The following is a 23,837-nucleotide window of genomic DNA, read 5'->3' as shown; positions in this document are numbered from 1 at the left end:
CAAGAATTCGTTAAGCTAAATTTGGATCAGTTTACCGAAGAATTGAAAACAAACTGGCTTTTGGTGGTTGAGCTTTCTGTCCTTCACGGCCTTTTCGACGAGAGAAAAGAACAAAATGGAACCAGACATTTCTTAAAAGCGAGAGTGGCGAGGAAAGCGAACAAAACACGCCTGGCTTTGAGCTGCTTGAGATGTCAGTTATTCAATAGCCGGTTTGTGGGGTATGTTTTTTTTTCCACTTCCGTTTAAATGTTTGATGAGTTGCGCGTCTAAGGCTGAACTTGAACACGTAAATGGCCTTTAAAAATGATCTCTGTCAGTTTCGTTGTTTGGTAAAATAAGCTTAAATGTACGGTGGCCCATTAGGGACAACTTTACAAACCAGAAAAACACAAAATAACGAAAAATATCACTGCAAACTAAATCAAAGATACTACGAATGAAGTCAAATCAGCACTGCCAATGAAAGATCGAATGCACTCCTATAATTAACGCATGCACACCGCCAAAAAATTAAAAGCACACTGCAAATGAAAGCAAAACGCACACTGCTAAGAAAAGTGGATTGCAGACTGCAAATGAAAGCAAAATCAATCCCCAAATAAAGTAAAAAAAAAAAAATCTCACAGCAAAAAAACTGAACGCACACTGCAAATGAAAGCAAAATCAACACTGCAAACAAAAGTTAACCGCACGCCACAAATGAAAGGGAAATAAACTATGCGCACGCATTTCAACGACAAGGCCTGAGACCTAGTGTTAAGCTCTAAGATTCGCGCCCTTTTTCGAAGATAGAGTTTAATAAATATGGCGTCCAGTGGAAACTCGAGCAGCTCCAGCTAAGACGAATCGGCTGAGACAACTCAACACGGCGATTTACCTCGTGGATCAGAAAGAGATGTTATTACGTATTACTTTTACAGAGGTCTTACGTATAAGCATATTACTCTGATGTTGGAGATGGAACATAATATTAAAATGAATCAGCGAACTCTTAAGCGAAGGCTGAAAGACTACGGACTTAAGAGACGTGAAAAAGTAGACGAGGAGCTCAAGGAACGCGTCAGGGATCTCATTTTACAAGAAATATGTACTGGTCCTGATAGCCTTAATGGCTACAGGACTATGTGGCATGTCTTGCGTCTCAGACACCGGATTAATGTTCCTCGACGATTAGTAGAGTCATTATTAAGGGAGGTCGATCCTAGGGGAGTGAAACACATAAGGAGCCGTTGCCTTCAGCGCAGGATGTGTCACCTGGATCCAACTTCTGCTGGCACATGGACGGGTAGGATAAACTAAAGCTGTTTGGCTTTTCCATTCACGGCTGTGTCGACGGCTTTAGCCGAAGAATTATTTGACTCGAGGTCCAACGATCGAACAAAAATCCAAAGTGTGTAGCAACCTATTTCATCAAGCATGTCAGAGCAGCACACGGATGCCCGATGCGCGTCTATACTGAACCCGGCACTGAAAACGGTCTGGTTGCTGGAATACAGTGCTATTTGAGGGCTGAAGGATTGGATGAATATGCAGGATCGAAGTCTCACAAGTATGTACCGAGAACTAGGAATCAACGTATTGGATGTCAATGGTCACATTACAGGAAACAACGTTCAAGTTGGTGGATGGACTTCTTTCAATACCTTCGTGAATCGGATATTCTCGATCTGATCAGTGACTTGCATAAAGAGGCTATTTGGTTTTGTTTTGCTGATCTGCTCCAGACTGATCTGGATAAGGTAAAGGAATATTGGAAGAGTCACCGGATCAGGAAGTCAAAGCAGGCCACTATTTCCGGTGTTCCCGGCATGATGTACCTTCTGCCTGAGGATTTTGGACACAGCGACTGCTTGGTTCCAGTATCCCCACACAAGATCACAGAAATGGAAAATAGGTTTGAAGGATTTGATAATGAAGATGATGAAACCAACCTAGTTTTCTGCGAGTATTTTCAATACGTCATGGGAAAAAATTGCTTATCCCACCCCACAGGCATTCTGGAAGCAGGAATTCTTTTTGAGAAGCTAATCAAGTTCGCAAAAGGTGAACCCTAAATGTCTCATGTTCTGTGACCGGGGAAAACACTTTGCTGAGGACTCCTGTGGAGAGAGGAAGGAGGCAAGAACATAATAGTTCATGCACTGCTACCAGCCAAACAACATATTGTGGGGTACCAGAAAATATCCCTACTCACCCCAAGGCCTTGGAAAGTCCATAGGGGAGGGGACTTTCCAAATCCAAAATCTTCGAAGAAAAAAGTTTGAACCAAAACTGGAATATCCGTAAGGCTGGGGTCAAACCAACAACAAACCTCTGCGGGAGGAGTATGGATATTATCTGGAACAACACAATTATTTCTCACCATAAAATGGTGAGGGGCATCCTCTTCAATGGGATATGGGTATCATTTCATCTTCCTAGTGTAATGCAAACAAATTTACATGTTCATTTACGATGTTTCATTTCTGCATCTATGTCCGAGATACACTGAGAATTTTGAACAACCCATCTTCAATGGCAAATCCATGTAATCCAAACAACAGGCTGCTTGCAAGTTACAGAATTTTAACAAATTTATTGAAACCATATTACTAATTAACACTCGAACATTCTGTCGGAAATGGCTTTGGCCAACACTTGGAGACAATAAAAGGTCATCTTAACTCTGCCAAAGGTCTTTTCGTGTGTTATTGCAGTGTCCATGTTAAATTTAAAATCACTGTATGTGGTCATGCGAGCCACCGGTAACTGTACCCAAAGGGCACAAGTAGAAACTGTTGGGAAACAAATTTGGTGGTCTGTGCTGCAATGAATGAATTTTACTGTTATGCCAAAACTGTTCTTCTCTGAGGGTAAAATTGGCCTCGTGGTTCTCCCAGTAAGAAACTGGAAAATATCTTTAGGGCAGTCGGTAGACTCATTGTCCCCTGTGCAATAAGACAAAATATAAAAAGCTATCAGTACTAGTTTATACTAACAATTAGCAACAAATCTATCAGTACTCGTTTACAATAGGTCTCTTTTCACTCTCTAGATTATGAGTGAAACACAAAATGAGATATACTAACTCCGGGAGAGGGAAGTTACCCCCCTATAAATATTGCGTGTGGTTGTTGAAAATTTTAAAAACACCCCTAAAACAACAAGAACAACAACAGCAACTTCATTTCACCTCAAAGGTACCAGACTCTCTTTTAGTGGGTGCTGCCTCCTAAGAGGCACAAATTAAAAAAAAACACTGGCATTACTGTTTAAAAGGGAATAATTCAGAAACAAAAGCTATTTGCAAAACAAAAAACGTTTACAGTTACTTTCATTTTTTACATCCATAAACTTAAAGGCCCCTAAAAGGTACCAGGACAGCTCTAGCATTACCCTCAGTGGTAACAATCTGCAAATGGTACCCATGAGGTCCCTGGCCTTTTTGGGGGGAGTATTAGCTGTTAGCTCTTGGAGAATGATGGCCATGTCCTGGCAGCATGTCCCCATATATGGTATTTTCTTAAAAAAAAAAACAAAACAAATCGATAACATTTATCACTTTCTCCAAAAGTGAACTTTTATAGGAAACCCTGACTCACTTTGGCGTCCTAAAGATTTGGAAGATTTGTCTAGCACCACTCTTGGAAGAATTGCTGTTCAGATTAAAATCGTTATTAAGGAATATACACTCATTTTGACAATTGCAATTTTTGTATTAACTGGCCGATTTGAGATAATAAGGTACTCCTGACTGTCTTCTGTTTCTTCAAGATATTGATTGAAATGAGCCATTACAGCTGTTTCTTGTACTTTTTTTGTGGACCCTTATTGCGAGTATTCAGCATTTAATACATTCATCAAGTATGTAGATGTGACCTGCATTCAAACCAAAAAAATTAATCAGACCATTAACTTTGGGAATCCATTTGGGAAATCAATTAAACTGTTCAGTTATATAGTAAAGACTTTAATACAAAAATTATATGCTAAAGGATGAAGGTCAACAACAATAACAAGACAGGGGATACATGACTGATTGTGTGGAACACAGCTGTCTAGGTACATCAATAAACTCAAATGTTCATCCCTTTGAATGGCAAAATCTTCTAAACTTAGTGAGGGACATAAACAGCACAAGTGATTAAAAGGGAGGAAGGAAAACTTTACAAAGATAACAAAAAACAAGGCAGGTGTCATCCAGGAAACTCTTACATTGTAATCCTCTCCTGGTACAAAGAGTTTTCGCATCAGTGATGGATATTCTTCCATGTATCTCAGAAAACCGTGAAGCTTCAGCCCCTCTCTCATCAAGCTCAGCTTTCACTCGCATAATGGTGTTCTGAATTGTTATAACCCTAAAAACAAATTCTTTCTGTTACATATGCAAAGTCAACCATGACATGCAATATTACTGTTAAATTCGAAGTGAACAAATGCGGAAAAGTTTCTGATCCCTAGGTAGTTTCTTTAAAAACTGTTAGATAATCAGTACTTACATCTATTTCACATTTCAGATTTCAGCGTGTTTTCCCGAAGTCATAGAAACAAAGGTAGAGGTTAGGGAGAACAGTACAAAACTGAACCACTGTCAGCTGTTTCTATTTCTGTTTGACATTCTCCCAACTAACTACATGTCTTTCCTTGATCTTTTAAATACACAGAGAAAATGTTCTATTTATTAGTAATGGTTTAATCCACGAAAAAGCTGCAGCATTTCAATGGAGGTAGAGAGAATCGCTGCCTTTAGCCAAAGTAGTCCATAATAACTGACAAAGGACATGGATGTAGCATTTCAAATGAAGTAATTACATGCAAAAAGACAACTGTTAAATACATCTTGGGATACTGTAAATGCTTGTACCTTACAATAGTGTCCTTTTTCTCCAAAGAAATTTTGGATGTGAAGCCAGTATTCATTAAAACATCCATATTTGCATCATCTTGGAAAATGACTTGAAGTTCTTCATCGCAGTTCACTTCTTTAACCTGGTGACATATCATTGTCAGAGGTGGTTTAATACCTAAGACTTATTACATGTATAAATAACTTACTTCTATGATCTTTCTCTGCAGTTTGTTAGCATTTTAAAATAAAGAATAAAATGGCCTTTTTTCTGATGTAAACAAACATCCTGTAGAGAGAGTTTTGGGAGAATTTTAAAGTACTGTCATCAATTTTTGCTTTGTTTTTGCCAACAACCTTTGCATGAACTTTGGAAAGTCGTGCTGAGTTTGTGTTGGTTCATCATCATGCTACATATATGTGGGTTTTGTATTACTCTAATCTGTTAAATTTAAATCACAGAAATAAAATGAGGATGAGGATGATGATGATGATATACAAGACATTTTCGATGAATATACAGCACACAAGTAATCCATATAAGAAAGTGAGAATGTTGTGCAAATCAGTAGCAAAACGAGCTGAGATATACAAATGTAAAGCTTTATGTCAAGCCATTGTACAAGGGAATATTATTACCCTTTTCACTAGAGTCCTGACATCTGGATTAGCAATATCATCATCTGCTAGTGATATGTCTGTGATTTCTGGAGTACACAGATAGTTGTAAACCCAGTAAGCTAAGAAGGCAGGTGGTGGACCCTCCTGGAGAACTGACATTGCCATGACTTGTCCAATGGCTTTGAAAGAGCCATTACCCACAGCCTCAACATGGGGTCCAGGTGACAGACCGCTGTGTTCGGTGCCCTCAAATAAGTTGGTCTGGACAGCTGCAACAAATGCTGTAGAAAATAATATTTAAAGAAAAAAGTCTTCAAATGTATGCTAATCAAACAGACTTAGTTACAAGACACATCTTACTTCTATTTATTATATGGAGAAGAGTGTTTTACTGGGAACTAAACCACTCGTAGATTCCATACTCCACTTCATCCGGGACCCGAGTGGCGTATTTTCCGTATGTCACCTTTGTGAGTGTTGTATCGTTCAATAAAGTCACGATTCCCACCTTTTGCTTTTGTTGAATTGGTTTCTCCATATAATAAAAAGAACATTACACGTTGGCTCGAAGATATGAATTTTATGTTCGAGTGGCAAGAACAATATCTCACGAGTGAGCTTCGCTCACTCGTGAGATATTGTTCTTGCCACTCGAACATAAAATTCATATCTTCTCGCCACCGTGTAATATCCTCTATGTATGTTCTGGATATTTATGGAGGAAAATAAATTATTTTGTCCAGCTCAATTAAAGTTCAACAAAGGGACATATATTTATCTCCATTAAATAACTGAGTTACAGCCACCCACACAGTGAAAAAAATTCCTGAGATTTCCCTGCATTCTAATAATTATTTTGGCAAAAACAGATTACTGAAATTAATATCACTGTCTAAATTACCAGATAAAAACTCCTTCCGCAGCCCTCGAGTGTCTATCCCAGACTCTCCAAAGAATTGTACTTTCAACACACCCTCCAAACTTTTTTCACGTCTTAGCTGCCTGATGCCATCCACAAAAGATCTTGTCTGTTAACTCTTACATTGATTAATTCCTGTTGTTTAACTTTTCTGTAGAGGATGCTTAAGATATCATCAAGGCTGTGGAAAAATAATTTTATTTTTTGATACCAAATTAGGTTAATGTACTCAGTAATCACTAAAAAGCTGATCGGGTTGAGTAAAGGATATTAATTTTGACATATAGGAGGCTAAGGAGAAAAAAGCACTTAATTAGTCAATAAAAAAAGAACAAGAAAAATAAGCAAACAAGCAAGCAAAGAAAAAAAACTGGCAATATGCTTAGCCGAAAAGAAAAAAAATGAAACAGACTTTGAGAGAGATGTGATAAGTATTTTACCGGTTATTTGTGATGGACTTGTTTTCCATCCCAGTAATGGTTTCCAGAGCAAAAAGAAAACTAAACCAGCACTTGACAAGAAAATATTATTGAATGCTTCAAAATTTATAACAACATTGTTGAGAACCAAGTTTAAAGTCAGATGGATTAAATGGATTTTCACTATTGAAATTAAAGGAAAACCTGCTTTAGCTTGTATGAAGAAGCATGGATGCTAAACATTCACTTTTCAATTCATGCCTAAACCACACAGTGACTATGAGCAAGTGATATGAGTAGAGTTTTGTAACACTGCTCATCAAAATGTTGTTCAAGTCCTGAAGTTCAAGAGGAAAGTACATTCTGGCATGAAACAAACACATTTAAAAGAAAGACATCCATCCATAACTCTAAAAATGCAATAATGAATTTATGCTTGAGCTGAAAATAACTGTTCTCACCTTTCTCACAAGTGAGTTGGTGTATCAACTCCCCTCCCTCTCCTCCCTTTGGACCATATACCTAACATATAGATTTAGCCAAGCCTAAAAGCGGAGCTTGTCAGTTATTTTTTGGAATGTTTTTACTGATGAAAATAATCCAACATGTACATGTATGCGAACTAAACTGCGAACGATTTTATAGTTTCAGCCTGAACTAGGATTACATCAGCAGATCAAGGTGTAAGATGGTGTCATGATAAAATAGAGCCATGATTTCAAGCATTTCAGGGGAGCCACCAAAAATGTTGATCACATAACAGAACTGTCTTCTGTGCTTTTTGGTGGCATTTCCTGTTCTTTCTTATTGAGAAAGACAAGACATTGTTATTACATGTAATCATTATATTCTTTCTTAGTTAACAATTTGCACCATCTCTCAAAGTATAAGTATAAGCAAAATCACTCTGGCATGAACAATAAATATGATATTTTGTTGCTGATCATGAATACTTGCATAGGCTTCTGATAACAATTTTATTATTCAATTCCAATGTGGTTTGTTCTTTTTCTCGACTGAGATTGTGGACTACAGGAGCTGTTATTGGGTTCCATTAATTAATTTTGCTCTGATTAAATTATACGAAGAATTGTAAGCTATAAGTAAGTTATATTATGTACGTGTATTTTGTCTGCACTGCAGAACCTAACGCACTCAAAGATTATGAGGCATAGGTACATTTGTCAGAAAAAGCCAGCATATCAAAGATATGTTTTGATTGACACATCAATTAAAGATAATTTACAGCAAAATGGATAAACAATACATCAATATCCTGCATGCACCAATGCTGGACATGGGTTTATAAGGCAATCATTTAAACAACAGATTAAAATGATTTATAAATTAGAGAACACTATTTGTACGACACTAGGGAACAAATCAACCTTATTTGACGTTGCGAATGGCAAGGCTGTCGGTAGAATGTCACAAAATCTTTCTTTCTGCAAAAATACTAATCCTGCAACTTTGCTTAAGACCCAGTTCTCCATTTCGTGTTGGCAAAATATTAATTTATGCCATGCCCAATGCAGGTTATCAAAAAAATTGATTTAAGAGCAAACATAAACCAAGCACAATAAATATCATTTTTAAGCCAAAAAAGCAATTATTTAAATAAACCATGACATGATGAGTAAATTATCTCTAAGAAAAACTGATTAATTTAACAGACACTTTAAATAATTCGTTAATACATGTATCATAGGTGTTTCTCAATAATGTAATACAGTTTGTCTGTCACAATGTTGCAGTTACAGCATTATGATATTACTACACACAGTATGGGTTGCAGAACTCAACTTCTAAGTCAGTGTAGAAATTATTATGGCATCAAGTTGTCTGTAAATATAGAGAAACCACACAAAGCATTACAATCTTAAGTAATAAATTGTTGCACTCTTTCACATGTATGTACAATGTATGTTCCATTAATATTGGGGATCTCTCAGAAGCTGCATTTATGATGATTTAATTTGCTCCCAGTGCAATTTTTTATGGAACTTTTCACACATTAATTTCTCTGTCATGACAGTGGTCTCTGTGTTCTACAACAATTAGTACACAAGACAAATACACTCAGTAAGATATTGTTTACAATAAAATCAATCCCTATAAGCAATCATAAGGACCTTGAATTTATATTTCTTTAGAAATATCTCACCTGGCCAAGGTTGCTTTAAATATCTTTGATATTTTAATCCAGGCTGCCCATGTGTACACTGTTCATATATTGACTGCCAGGAACAGGGATGTAAATCATACTGTATATAGCTGCTACTTGAACACCACTGAACATACAAAGACATATCAATTATAATTTATAACCAACAGATGACATTCCTTTCATTGATATACAGTGTACTCCATTGCTAGTTGTTTACTGAGTGTCTACAGTACTGAGTCAAATGCTAGGCAGATGGTACCAAAACTTTCACAGTGGCAGGCTCTGCCCTGAGATGCAAAGCAAACATATCTAACTGTTATGAACTTGCTTTTGAGCGCACATGCAATTTGCTTTAAACAAGAAACTGGAACATTGCGGTACAACAATGTGCACAGTCCCAATCAAAGGGCCATCCAGGTTGAAAATCAGACTTTGTCAGGATAAATACTAATGTTCTTGCTGACTTAATCTGAGTGTGCAGTTCCAGAAGATATTCACATCCAACACCCATTCATGGCCAGTCATTAGAAATTCCAAAGTAACAGGAGGAGGGAGCTCTTAAAGAAAAAAAACCTCTACGTGGGGTATGAATCTTTTCTTGAAGAAAACAATGTCTGAGAAATCATTAATTACAAAATATGCTTTAAGAAATACATGAATCTTAAGTACCTTAGGTAAGGCCAACTTTCAGAAAGTTTTGTAATCTAGACTGGCTGGCCAGTTCATACATTTGACAAGTTGACACCGCAGGCATGTTTGTAAATTTGTGCGCTTCAACATCACAATACAATGTACATGTAGCAGTGTTGGTCAACTGAAAACAGCATAATTTGGTTAATTAATTTACACTGTACATTATTTGGTTAAATATTGGTGTATATCGTTGCACACCAACAGATGACTATTAAATTAATTTACAGAACATATTGGCAGCTAAATCATAACAAGTGAAAAATCGAGCATGAGCCATTTATGTACATGTACATGTAACAGCCCTCACCCCAGAGTTGTCATAGATATAATATATTTTCAAACTCACTGAAATTTCAGATTATTTAATATTAACATGCACGTACATCTTTAACACTGTGTTCGCTTTACATTCACATTACACACAACCGGTATCAACCATGGGCAGACTTTTTAAGTTTGCCTTTGAAAATAAATTGCATCAACTAATGCATCTTTCATTACGTATTCTTGTGACAAAATGACACAAAATCCAAGTACAAGAAGTCATAAGCATAAAACTAACTTAATTACCTGGTAATGCTTACAGCACCTCTTACTGTCTGCATATGCCGTCCATAAACTGGTACTGCCTGGACAATACTCATTATTTTTCTGATCACATCTTTTAAAATGTCACTGTTACATAATTTGTCCTGAAAAGGTAAATGCATGAAATGTTATGCCTTTGGCACTCACCACATACCTTTATATGATGTACAATGTACACCAAGTCATGATCGACATTCACAATTCTTTTTACTTTCATTGTGACTTTTTTTTGTAACTTTTTGCAGTGTCATTTTCCCTCACTTGAAGACAGGACTTCCACATTAGGTGGTAATTCTCTATGAATTCACAGGGAGTGATAACAGTTGAATGGTGACTTAACTTTAGCAAAGGAGGCATTCAAATGTCAGATTTTAATGTTAAGTTCATAACTTTACATTTCTCTGTGTGTGTGTGTGTGTGTATATATATATATATATATATATATATATATATATATATATATATATATATATATATATATATATATATATAACGACACAATGATTGCACCTGTAGAATGCAGGTGTGCTGGTGGAAGAGACGTTCTGAACTTTCTGAACTTTTTCCCCTTACCTATAATAGGATGACTAATATGAATTGCAATTCACAACCAACACCACCATCAGGTTATACTGTATACACATGTACATGTACATTTTGTTGTCTTCTGTTACCATAAAAAATAATAATAATAATAAACCTTTAAAACCCTCCATAAAGTTCACACTCATTATAACACTGCTACATGTAGTGCTGTTTAACTGGAAATCATTTTAACTGAAACTGTTGAAACAGCTCTGTCAAAATTGTTTCTAGCAGTTATTAGGCAGGATAACAGAATATATAATCATGTAGTACAAAGTAAAGGCCACCCAAAGAACACCCATGTTAGTTATTAATTTTGTTAGGATTTGGTGAGCTTCTGTGTCAGGTATGGTGAAAAATAATGGATTCTAGGTTGCAAAACTGAAGGTTCCTGAGAGTTTTTGACAGGGCTGAGAGGAATTAATATACATGTTCTACAAAAGAAGGAGAAGTTCTTGTCCTGTCCAGTTCTCAGTCATAAAAATATCTTTTACATACATTTGTTATATATAGCTTGCATTTTGAGCCAATGTAATGCACACTCTGATTGTCTAGTGCATTATTTCCATTTACATGGTACATGTATATGTCGGTAAAATCGTAAAACATCACATGTGACAAAAATAAAAATAAAATGCCCAATTTATAATAATTTAAAAATACTTAACACTAAAATGAATCTAATTCTTTACTTGAAAATTATTCTCCCATAATGCCCATGGGCCAATTACCGGCCTGCTAAAAGGTCCTAAAACAAAGCAAAAGCAAATTAAGGAAATCACTGCTTTTTTCCTGAAAATTGTAGCAACTGAAAACGATGATTGAACACTCTGAGAGTGTATTCTATTACCCTGACGAGATAAAATTTTATGAGAATAGAGAATTCACAAAGTTTTACAAAACGAATTGGTACTGGACAGGACAAAGGAAACAGTCAGGAAGAAACTGAAACTTTCTTTGATGAGCAAAAAAGTAAAGCACAACAAAGAAAACAGTCAGTGACATTTGGTTAATAAGTTAGTCAATCAAAAAATTAGTGTGAAGAAGAGAGCAGAGAGAGAGCGGAGCGAGGAATGCACTCTCACCAACTAAATTTTGAATGTATATATGTAAAAGTTATTTTTATTACCGATAAATGGTCAGGACAAGGACTTCTACGACCTACACTGTAAATGTTTTCTAAGTATGTAAATGCCATTTCACTGTTCATTACCGAGTAAAGCTCTAAGCATTTTTTTTTTTTTTTAATTAGTACTATCTCACTTTTATGGAATATTTCCATAAGTGTAAATACCACACTGGGGAATAACATTTCATTAGGAAAATAGGGGCCATGTACCCCCAACCAAAAGCAGTGACATTAATAAAATGAAATAGCAAATCAAAATCGAAGTAGAGCTTTATTTGCCGACAGGGTTTACATGCATAATCGTCTACTCGACATTTCGACTACAAGCATTTCACCAAACCGAACTAACTGGACAACAACAAAATAAAACGAGGAAATCTACATTACAAACACAATATGCATATCATTACATCTGAGTATCAAACAGCAAATCCCTTCTCAATGAAGGTTGACCGAATGAAAGAAAGGATGAAAAAAAATTCGTTTAAGCTTGCAGTGTTAAAGTTTAACATTTATTCACGCTGAAGCATAGATTTGAATATCACAGTCTGTATTTTTGCCGACGGCTTAATTTACCTTTGCAGTCATTTCATCGGCGGTAGCTTTACCAGTCTTCAACCAAATTAACCTGGAAATTCCCCCCAAGCATTTGCCAAACCGAATAAATTGAACTAACAAAACGAGGAAATACTTTGTAATCACAAGATGTAAATATTCACATAGGAACGTCAAAAGTAAATTTAGCAAATCCTGTTCGCTTCGGCTTAAAATGGTTTGTTGACCTATCTTGGGTTAAGAAATTTTTGTAGTCTAGGAAGCGGTAATGTGCCAACTAACACAGAGAAAACTTCAAAACTCGCCCGGCAGTGTTTACAAATACAGTTTTTTTTTTTTTTAACGTGACGACGAAACTCGAGACAAAACTTGATTTGTTTACAATATGCAACTTACAACAACCTCCACAAAGCCACTCACGTGTTATTGTTATGAGCGAAATTAAACCTATGTAATTTGTAAAATGCCCCACAGCATGGCTTCAAATAAGGAAGACTTTAAAAAGGATTCCTATTGAAAATAACCTTACCTCGCCGAGGCAACTTCATAATTTCCATGGCAAACGCCACAAAACACGTCACTTACCTCAAGTTGGCAATTCACTTCGGCCAGTGTAAATCTTCCAGGCAGGAACTTCCAGCGAAAGTTGTGAAGACTGAACCGAACTAATCTTCTTTTCGATAGATCAACGAATCAACCACTTTTTCCCACTGTGGTTTCTGTTTTGCAATTACTCTAAACACAGAGTTCTCTAGTTCGTCACCTGATTTTAATCATGTGACTTTTCTTGCTCGGCTGCACGGCATCTCGACGCGACGCGCGAATTAACTTGAGCAGTTCTGTAGTCGTCGGGTGTTTCGTCTCTTTCTATAGTCCTCGTTAGCTTTGCTTCACGGCATTGTTCTGTATTATTTCATCCCCTTTCTCTAGTTCTTGACTCACTATAATTCACGGCAGTGTTCCCCAGCGCTGGCCTACTCTCTTTCAAGAGGCCCTGTTAGGGGGGGTACCCATGTCCCCTGTTTGAATTTCGCCACCGGCCATGTTGGCATTTCGCAAGATTACTATGTCGCCTGTCGGAATTTCGTCTCAGAGGAGTTGGGTCGGGAAATTTGACCTTGTTCAATTAAAACGAAGCTACACGTATAACACATCGTAATACCTTTGTTTATTACAAAAAGAAACCGTCACAATGCTCTCAAGTCTCACGTATTGAGCATGAGGCTCACACAAACGAATTCAATCTTGCGCTCTCATGCTGAAACTATTATTTCTCACGCATTAAAGGTTCCTTATTGTTTTAGTCCAGTACATATATAATTAAGTATCTCTTTGGATATAATTTACATTACCGGATTTTATCTTAAACAAGGATCATCCGCTCCCAACAATCTAACGGGAAGAGTTAAGACAATATGGGAATCATGTGTGTTTCGAGCAAGACCCTCTGTCCCTTTTCGAAGGGTTGCAAATTGGCATATTCGGTTTTTCACAGAAAGAGACTGGAGCCAAAAGTGTTGCCATGGCAACAACACAGAAGGTGTCATTCTGTTTCTTTTGTGATGTACATTTGTGGTGCCAAGTTTGAAGAACACTGCTCCAATATTTCTAGAGATATTTTTGATTCAGTGTTTTACTGTTCAAGTCGAACCATCTATGACGTCATCACTTTCCTCATTTGCATAATACAAAAACGTAAATATCTCTAGAACGAAAAAAGATATTCCAAAAAGGGAAACGCCATTCTTCTTTACTTTGAAAAGCCTTTCAAATAAGCAGCAATTATTTTTTACTTCATAGGCACTTTAAGGTTACTTTTAAAGCATCACATTTCGACTCAGAATGAAGGAGAAGACTTCTTAGCTACTTCAATTTTTCAAAATTTTCTAAGGGGCTGGGGGCATGCTGGGGGCATATTGGGGACATGTTTTCTAAGGGCTTGGGCATGCTTTCGAGCGCTGAAGTTGCTAACCTCCTAGGAGATGTGGGGGCATGCTTCCCCGCGAAATTTTGAAATTTAGACGCTTGGAATTGCTATTTTCAGCCATTTTCCAGTCAGTATTTGGACCTAAAGTACAATCGAACCTATGACTATTTTTACCATGTTTATGTTTAACAACCGTTCTTTAACTCAAAATCTCAACGGCCTCAATCATATAATCTCTCCTGTCTATAATCTTTCTTTGAATTTGGCGTAACCCTTACTTTCTGCTGAAGACCAGAAGACCTTGGCAGCTTTCCCCTGTCTCTCTTTTCCTTCCATAATGCCATTTGTTGATAATACAACTTGATATTCTTTTACTGGTGACCCACTGATAAAAATATGAAGCAGACTTTCGAAGATCTCTATCCTTTTTCCTTAAGCGTGTTTTTAGGCGTTTTAGGCCACTGCTCTCTTAGCTGAGAGTGAGAAAAAATACTCAGCAATGACGCACTCGATTTATTCGACGTGGACGTTTTAGCATATATATAAGAAAGCCTGTGTTTCACGACCCGTCGACATCGCGCGTGAGAGAGGAAAACACACTTAAAACTCTGCCGGAAATGCGTCTTCACTTCGATTCAGACGTTTAAAACAAACACTGCATTCTCAGTTCCGAAATTCGTTGTCGGTCTATCTTGCCATTGGTGTCGCTTTCTCTGTTTTGCTAGAGTAGCCTGTCGTTCGTCGCCAATTCATAGCTCTCATGTCGCCGTTTCAAGGCCATGTCGCTTGTCGGAATTTACCCCTAACAGGGCCTCTTTCACGATCTTCTTCGCTACTTCTTTGCCTGTTAATTCTTGCTTTCTGTTTCTGTTTTATGCTTCAGTGCAACGGCATCTTAAAAACGTTAGATCAACCTCCGCTATCATTTGTTGACATGACAAATAGAAATGAGTTTTCTTTTCTTTAAAAATCCCGCCAAAAAAAGATAGCATTCCTCGGTTCCCCAGTTTGCGTTACCACGAAGCTCCTCTCCCCCCCCCCCCCCCCCAACCTGTACGGACGGCGTTCGCTCCCTCGCTCGCTCGTACGGTGACGTCATCACCAAATTTTCTCGGCTTGATGGGTTTACCAAAATTTCTAAGGAATGGGGCTCTGCTCGCGCGCCAAAGGCGCGCGGTAGCTCCGCTACAAATGGGATCAATTGGTTCACTGCTCAGTTCAGTCGCTAGGAGTTTCTCAGCAGCTCCATCTCTTGAACCAGCATTTTCAAGGGCCTGTATGATTTCTTCTTCTGTGTTTGTTGGAAAAGTTTCTTTCAAAACTTGTACATCACTTCCTTCTGTAATGAAATGTAATCAGAATTATCATTTTGTTGTCATTTTGTGTCACATCAAGGCTACATTCTTTGGAGACACTAAATGAGAAAAATGCAGAAATTGGATACCTCAGTCAGTTGCGTGACTCTTTTTTGTGACAATAACTTGTAAACATTAAGTCTTGTCCACACTTGTGGATAATAACAAGGCCCAAGCCTGTGGAACAAACATAAGTCAACAAGACAAGTGCAGTGGCATCAGAGGAGATCTGGTGACAACAGATCATATGCTAGTGCTTATTTTGTTTCATGCTGTATCACTTATTTGAAATTAAAGCTCAAGTACAAGAAAAGAACAAAATTTCTATGTATTATGCTTGTGCTTATCCCACACCGGTCACACACATTATGCTTAAGACTGTGATTATTGCACAATTGCGTATCAGCCTTTGATCTTCATATCAAGTTTCACATGAGTTTTGACTACCACCTTGACTTGTTTGGATTAAATGCTACCGAGTTTCTTCAACTACTCTTCGAGGACGAGAAAAAAATAGAGAAACCTACCAGTTCGTTGACCCGTGATTAAAGGCTCAGCGGCAGATCCAGTGGAAGCCCAAGGGCACCGATCCATTTCATTCTCGTCATTTATATCATCGACAACCAGAACTGTGCTCTCAGTTGCCTTTCCTTTCCGACATGCCCCACAGAAACCACATGTACACAAATGCGATTCTTTAGCAGCACCTTCGAAAGTTTCGCTCTCACTTTTATCTGGCTTGTTAGTATAAAACTCTTCAAGAGGTATAACGTAAAATGTTAATCACGTAAATTCCTTGCCGATTGCTTGCTTGTAAGCTGCAAGTGAGAACTTGTCGTTTGTTCCAGGAACATGAATCACTTCCCGAAAGTCCGGATATAGCAAAGCATAAGCAACGGTCTCGTCAAACGTCTGATCAAAGCTGGCATGTTTTGCCACTGCCCTCTGCATGATCTCTTCTTTGCTGGCTAGCGAATTTACTGTAATGACCTGAGTCTTCCCACGACGAAGCTTTATCACTCCATCTGTTTGGGCTGCCAAACCAACCTTTATTTCTACATTTGCCGATTTCTGTGAAGTAGTGCTCATGGAATGGCGGGACTGGTTTGTTTTCTTTTTTTTTTTCTTTTTTTTTTCTTCTTGGGGGGTTTTAAACCGTGTTGACGTTCCTCTTCACGCTTTCCATAGAACTCTTCGAACGATTGAGTACGTTCTGACGACGACGAGTGGTCAGGGGAATCCGAGTTCACTAGACTTGTAGAACGACTGGCACCTTCACTTATCTCGCGTCCCGTTCCTGATGTAGAAGGAGAATCAAGCATTCGGAAAACCTCCTCACGGACTGCTGCACGAATTTCGTCTCGTACATAATGAGACGCCATCTTGGTTGTCACCTCAAGGAAAAAGCGCGCGAATTAGAGCTTACTACGTAGGTCTCAGGCCATTGTCGTCTCCAGAGCCTCCGTTTCTTTTGGTCACGTGGTCGGAGAAACGGAGGTCGGAGAAACTCGTCAACGACATTTTAAGACGACTAGCACTGGGGACGAGAATGGTCTCAGGCCTTCTCGTTGAAATGCGCGCGCATAGTTTATTTCCCTTTCATTTGCGGCGAGCGGTTAACTTTTGTTTGCAGTGATGATTTTGCTTTCATTTGCAGTGTGCGTTCAGTTTTTTGCTGTGCGATTTTTTGTTTACTTAATTTGGGGTTTCATTTTGCTTTCATTTGTAGTGTGCAATCCACTTTTCTTTGCAGTGTGCGTTTTGCTTTTATTTGCAGTGTGCGTTTAATTTTTTGGCGGTGTGCATGCGTTAATTATAGGAGTGCATTCTATCTTTCATTGGCAGTGCTGGTTTGACTTCATTCGTAATATCTTTGATTTAGTGTGCAGCGACATTTTTTGTTATTTTGTGTTTTTTCTGTTTTGTAAAGTTGTCCCTAACGGGCCACCGTATAAATGAACAGAAGACTGTGACCTTGAGGAAAATGTCACAAATGTAAGCTTATATTTGTGCATGATCCAGTCTTTCCTTCGAGCGGCTGTTTCTTCAAGAGTTCAATTCACGATCAAGCGACGAGTTTTCGAGCTAACCTAAAACCCGGGAACTGAAATAATTCATCAGAGGCTACCTTTCCTTTATTAAAGCTCAGAAAAACTATTGCCTTTATAACGTTTTCGGAACAGAAGGATTTCATATATAAGACTTCACAAATAGAGATTTGTTAAAGCATTTAAATGGCTTTCGATGCTAGTAAAGTTTTACAATGAAAGCTCGTGCTAAACTCTACTGTCGTCAAATCGTTAGAAAATTCTCTCTAAAATTTCCGCAATGCATTACTCACCTCGAAAGGCTCCTACAGACCAGTTTTCAAAACCCTTTTTTTTTTCCGGCCCGACCCGTCTCCGAGTACCGAATGCCTTTGTTCAACCAGTTGATTCAACTCCTGCTCGCCTTCGCAAATTCCTTAGGTGGAGGCCCGGCAAAAAACTTTAGCTCGAAATTTGGTAGCTCACAGGAATAATATTGCTCATCTCCGGCAGAATTATTAGATTTTCCCATATTTTACAAGAAAAATAGGAATTATGTTTTGCAGTGTCAATCAACATCGACTAAAAAAAATGGCTAAGAAAAAGTAAAAATAAACAAACTGCCGTCAGCGTGCAACCCACGGGCAAATGGATCGAGCGTATTAGTCAATCAGAACGCGCGCTTCGCTAAGGCTATGTCATAAAGATCAGTAACAGCAAATACAGATTTGCAAAATTTGCAATCAATGACTAATCGATGCACTCAATCAATGACTAATCGATGACTGAAAATTTAGTGGCCTATCGATTACTCATCGATTACTCATTGCCCATTGGCAATAATCGATAACTAATCAACTGATTACCCATCGATTATAATTGCCTATCGATTACTCATTGATGTCACTGATGTCACTGATGTCATCGACTAGATAACCCTGGAAACCTATACAATTATCTTTCGAGAATCAAGAACATCAGCGTTTTACGACGCATTATACAAGTCAAGCTTTGCCATAGTCAAGATACACCCAGTACACCGTATAAAAAGATGCAGCCAGCGCGACATCTCATCACATCCTTTCATATTCTGCAGACCGCACGTTTGCCTGCTAAGTGGTTCGAGCAAAAATAAAAACAAACAAGTTGAAAACCGGCAGCAGTAGCACTGGGGCAATGACAGTAAACTAATTCATCTAATAACTACTGTTCCCTGACCATTTCCAAACACCCTCCAATAAGTCGTCAGTTCGCACTTCTTTTTATGCTTCTTTGTTGAGTCATCTACAACCTTAGCCCACTAAGTTTTGTTCTTCACGACATAATTCCCGATAACTCGAGTTGACCACAAGGCTAGACGAATCGACACCCATTGAGTATGATGGCAACCTCGCCATTTTGACTAGAGGAAAGTCAGTCCCTCTTGCACTTTTTCCTAGCATTTTCCATCTTGATAGTTTGGTGTTCATAGGTCCACTTGGCTGAGCCCTGCTAATTTGTCATGAAATCATGCAAGGACGCATAAAATTCTGGCCTGAGTTTGTTGAATAGAAGTATAAGTGCAGCTTTTAGTGCGCGCTTCCCTACAGAGTATATTTGAAAAGGAATTACCATAGTGTTCTTTTTTGTTGTTGCTTATTTATTTTATGGTTTTGAGCTCAGCAAAAGCGAATTTTCTTTAAAGTCTGGCCTCCCATTAATTGTTAGTCTGTTCACAAACTCTCTATTTTGTTTTGAGTTCGTCTAGATCCCAAGCAAAAGTATTAACCGCTCTGGATTTGAAAAGGCTCGAACACTAGGCTCGGTCCTGAGAATGACGAAATTACTTTGCGCCCGCTTTTTGGCCGCTATCGCGCGCCGTAAGAAAAGTAACTAGTAGCCAAAAAAAGAAACGTCCGTTGACAGAAAAATTCAGCGTACTATCGAAATTGCAACATTGCCTAATTCTACTTAAATCGCTTTAACACCAAATCCTGATTTTTTTTTTAATTCGAAAAACAACACGAAGCATTTGTCATAACAGGCCAAACCGAGGGTGAGAAATGAAATTTGTTTTTACTATTATTATTATTATTATTATTATTATTATTATTATTATTATTATATTTATTTGTTCGTTTTGTTTTGTTTTGCTTGTTTCTTTGTTTGTTTTTTCGAAAAATAAGCCAGTTTGTGTGCTATGACTATCATGAGGAAGAAGACTTTTGAAAGAGTACAACACGGCTCATAGTTATTTTAAAATATGAGTTTGAGATTTCTATCGCTTAAGGGCACAGTCTGAGTCAACTATATCACGCATAGAGATCTAGAGAGAATAATCTAATTGTTTTAGCATATTACTTGTTCGAAATGTAATGTGAATCCTCTTTACACACACGTGGGTACGCAAAGAAGCGGCTGCCATTTTGTTAACAGACGCACACTTTTAGCCTCGCGATCCTCACTATCTACAGCAGAACAGATAGCGACTAGCGTAACCAGCTAGAGAACGGCATTTATGATAGACGTTAGTAGACCTATGCGAAAACTAGATAGAAACACTGAGAAAATGCTTCGATAATTCTTTTACTAAACTCTGCTGGAAAAAAAACAACAAAAAAAACCGGTTCACTTGCACTCCTACCTAGGATTTTCGTGTCTTTATACAGAGCTACTTTGACAATGTTATGACGCAATTTATCATCAAATCGAGGACAGACGCATACAAAGTTAGCCTCAGTTATGTTGGCTTTTAGCGTGCTTTCTTACAGGCTAGGGCGTTTTCTAAAAGGAATTATCACGGTCTTGTTCTTCGTTGGCCTGTGTTTATTCAATTGATTTAAGGATTGCGAAAGTCTGGCAGCCAATTTGGGAGCTGATCAAGACGACAGCGAAAAATCAAAACGTTGTTACAAACCGCGTGGTGTGCAGGAAAAGTGTTAATAGTAAATAAAAACAGAAGGTAAACGCATTGTTGCGCTGACTTGACAAGACTCAAGGCTCACTAAACTCAAGGCTGTTGACTCAATATTTTGAGTAACCGTACTCAAAATATAAATACAATTTTCAACTCAAAATAAAGAGTATAACATACCCATTATTTTGAGTGCGACTTATGTTGAGTAAAGTTTACTCCAATGTTAAGTAGTTGTTACTCAGATATGTGTCATTATTTTACTCGGTAAGTTGAGAATATTTATTGGTAAAACATTAGTAATATGATGAGGAGTTTTGCTGGATCCGGGAGAAAAACAGAATAGTTTTCAAAACCAAGACCATCTATAATGCCAAGCCGATTGTCTAAGAGTATATTTCATGTCTATTTCTGAATTGATATTAATTATTCACTGCCTTTCGAATTCTTCTACAAATATTTGTTATCTCTTGATTACTCCTCTTCAACGTAAGATTTTCAACAGCGAGTTTTCGCTAAGCATGGCTAAGACAATTTGGGCTTAACTTCAAGGACTTATGACATTCGGCCATAGCATTCATGATCAGCCTGAGTAGCATGGAAATCTAGAGGCAGCAGTTTGACTCATCAAGTCTCTGGGTTTCTTGGGCAAATTTGGTTGAATAATACCCGCGTGATCATGACTTGCCTGTGTGCTGGAATAGTACTGATACTACCATATGCATTGCCAGGCTTGATGGCGCTGTGTTACTTTCAACTGAGAATGCCTTCTTGGCCTGACTGCCTGGCAAATATGTTGGACTAATAATGACTGGTAGTCTTATCTTCGTAACGAAATTTTGTAGTGATACATACTGCCGTCGAACCACGCCAGTGTGAGGAATTTTTAAGCACCACGGTACGCTCTTCTCATACTTTTAATGCGGTTTGCTTGTGTGGTAAATCTGTCCTGATAATGTCTGTGGCGGTCGATCTTCAGTTAGGTGCTTTTCTTGCAACAAGTTTGGGCACTACCAAAGCTTTTGCCTTTCTCGGCAATCCAGGAGCCCGGAAAAAAAGAGAGAGAGAGGCTTAGCAGCCTTAACTGAAGGGTTGCAGCAGCAACCTAAAGATGTGACGTGGGAAAATGGAACGTACCAGGACGGTCGAACGATCAATGGGTTCTCTTTGTGCATCAATAAGTAGTCATGGTGGGCTTAATTTTCGTGTTTAGTCTCTATTTTAGTTTTATATTTCCAGGGATTTACTAACGAATTAGAATTTCAGTAGTTCTTGATCGGGTTGAGTGGCTCCTTCTGGTATAAATCATATCCCGGTAGCCATCAGAAGTCCTGTGCCCACTTGTATTTGAGTTGACCTTTCCTGGTCGAAAAGCTTGGTACTAACAGACTTAATTCGTCTTCTTGTTGTCATTTAGTTAGACTATAGGTAAAGCCACTATGGCTATATTCGAATCTCTTTACTATTTATACCGAAAGGTAAGATAGTGATTACCTCAGTGATTAACACCGAAGAAATATGGCACGTTAGGGAATGAGACCGTTTAGTGTACGAAAGTATATTCCATGCGGAATTCTTTTTTGGGGGGCTATTTGCGCCCGAAATACGATCCAAAGAAAGAAGTGTCTTTTCTTTTCTGGCTTGTTTTCTTTCGTCGCGTGGGTTACTTTAGAACATTCTCCTACGTCGTTGTCAGTCGTTGTCCAGAAAGGCAACCTCGTCGTATCGCGTATCCTGTGGTCCCCCTTCTCGTCAGGTGGTCTCTATATACCCTTTTAACTTCCTTTTTACTTCTATTCATACAAGTCAGCTTTGTTTTTGTCGCCAGTCAGGTTTCCAGCTGCTGCGGTCGTATCGAGCCGTTCAACCCACATATTCATCACCTTGTGGTCGTTTCTAAGTGAACTGACCTGCTATGCTCGGTTTAATTCGTTCTTTTCTTTCTTTTTTTTTTTTAAAACTTCGAAACACTGTCTCGCCTTTGCTCAAACTTCAACAAAATTGTTCGCTGACGGTCTTGCTTTGTTTCCGGCGGGATTGTTTTTCATGCATTTTTAGCCCTCATTCTTCATATTAGCGCCTTAATGCGCTGTAAACCACCTCGTAATTTAATTAGAGCATTTGTTTTTGCCTTGTTATTTCAAACATATAAGCAACGCTTTTGGAACTTTTGCAAACATTGGCACCATTTGGGTAACTTTAATAAATAAAATGACCACTTTTAGAGTTGTTTTGGACAACTTTTGAGAAATCATGGGGCAACTTGTGGCTGAGCCAAGTCACAGGACCTTTAACAGTGAGTGTCTGACCCAGACGACTAATGAAACGGCCATATTATATTATAAATCTTAGACGTATTATCGGTCTAAGTAGTAAAACCGACGAATTAAACTAAACTATAGAAAGCCCACGGCTCTGCACGTTTTTAGAGGAATTCGTCTCTCTTTTTTGCTTGTTTAGCTGTAGATGTATTTGAATTAGCTTATCTACCGAAAAGTTTTATACAACGGATTTAAGAAGAATCATAATGTCCAACGTCCTTTATCAGTTGTCAGTAAAGCCGACCTACAAAGGTCCCGGTCAGGTTTTGTAGGCTATTTCTCAGTTTTCAGGTAAAACTTTCGCCTGTTGTCAATTCTCTTATTTTTAGGCAATTTTTATCTGAGCTGGTTATGGCCAGCATAGGCTATAATCGGACAATATTTTCTCAGACCTTAATATGTTAGGCAACTTGTGTGTGCCGGATGTCAGAACCGACTGGCTTGTTGAAGCCATCCTTTTTTGTAGTTTTCTGGTTGGTGATGTATGAGTAGTCTAGTTTGCATTATTTAGTTCGCAGTATTTCTACATTCAGTCTGTAGCTTCGTATGGATCAATTTTGCAATATATTGTTTCAAATTACTCGAACAATAAACTTTATCACCTTCTCAATTAGTGATCCATGGAATAATGGGCGGTTTAGATATTTCACAAAACTCACCAGAACTCTAATGCATCAGTGAATTCCAGCGGTGCCCATCCCCCCCCCCCCGGGCAACCGCGGGGCATTTGCTCACATTGTCAGTCCCGGGGATGGGGCATTTGCAATTTTATCGCGGCCGGGGGCTGGGCATTTGCGTACCCCGGGGCGA

The 23,837-nt window shown here is 38.2% G+C and overlaps 1 protein-coding gene and 1 pseudogene across 12 annotated transcripts; one reads left to right on the top strand and one right to left on the bottom strand.

The window, feature by feature from the left end:
- Positions 1–772: 772 nt before the first annotated feature.
- On the top strand, positions 773–2,676 carry LOC149098865 (uncharacterized; annotated as a pseudogene).
- LOC149098864 (uncharacterized) lies at positions 2,559–13,519 on the bottom strand. 12 transcript variants are annotated; one of them, XM_089278718.1, is made up of 11 exons: positions 13,090–13,513; positions 10,746–10,902; positions 10,218–10,339; positions 9,624–9,768; positions 8,952–9,078; positions 6,351–8,629; positions 5,468–5,730; positions 4,847–4,971; positions 4,198–4,340; positions 3,585–3,638; positions 2,559–2,930 (listed from the first exon to the last, which is right to left on the bottom strand). In XM_089278718.1, the coding sequence occupies exons 7-11, from the start codon at positions 5,612–5,614 to the stop codon at positions 2,599–2,601; spliced, it is 801 nt and encodes a 266-aa protein (XP_089134844.1). In that variant the 5' UTR covers positions 5,615–5,730; positions 6,351–8,629; positions 8,952–9,078; positions 9,624–9,768; positions 10,218–10,339; positions 10,746–10,902; positions 13,090–13,513; the 3' UTR covers positions 2,559–2,598. The 12 variants fall into 12 exon arrangements, with proteins under 12 accessions (XP_089134844.1, XP_089134843.1, XP_089134848.1 ...); XM_089278717.1 differs by having other exon boundaries at positions 10,809–10,902; XM_089278722.1 differs by having other exon boundaries at positions 6,351–6,549; positions 10,809–10,902.
- Positions 13,520–23,837: the final 10,318 nt, after the last annotated feature.

Source organism: Orbicella faveolata, unplaced genomic scaffold (assembly GCF_042242905.1).
Source record: "Orbicella faveolata isolate gen_17 unplaced genomic scaffold, um_ofav_v1 contig_46, whole genome shotgun sequence".
NCBI classification, from domain to species: domain Eukaryota; kingdom Metazoa; phylum Cnidaria; class Anthozoa; order Scleractinia; family Merulinidae; genus Orbicella; species Orbicella faveolata.
This window is presented reverse-complemented; position numbering and strand designations above follow the sequence as displayed.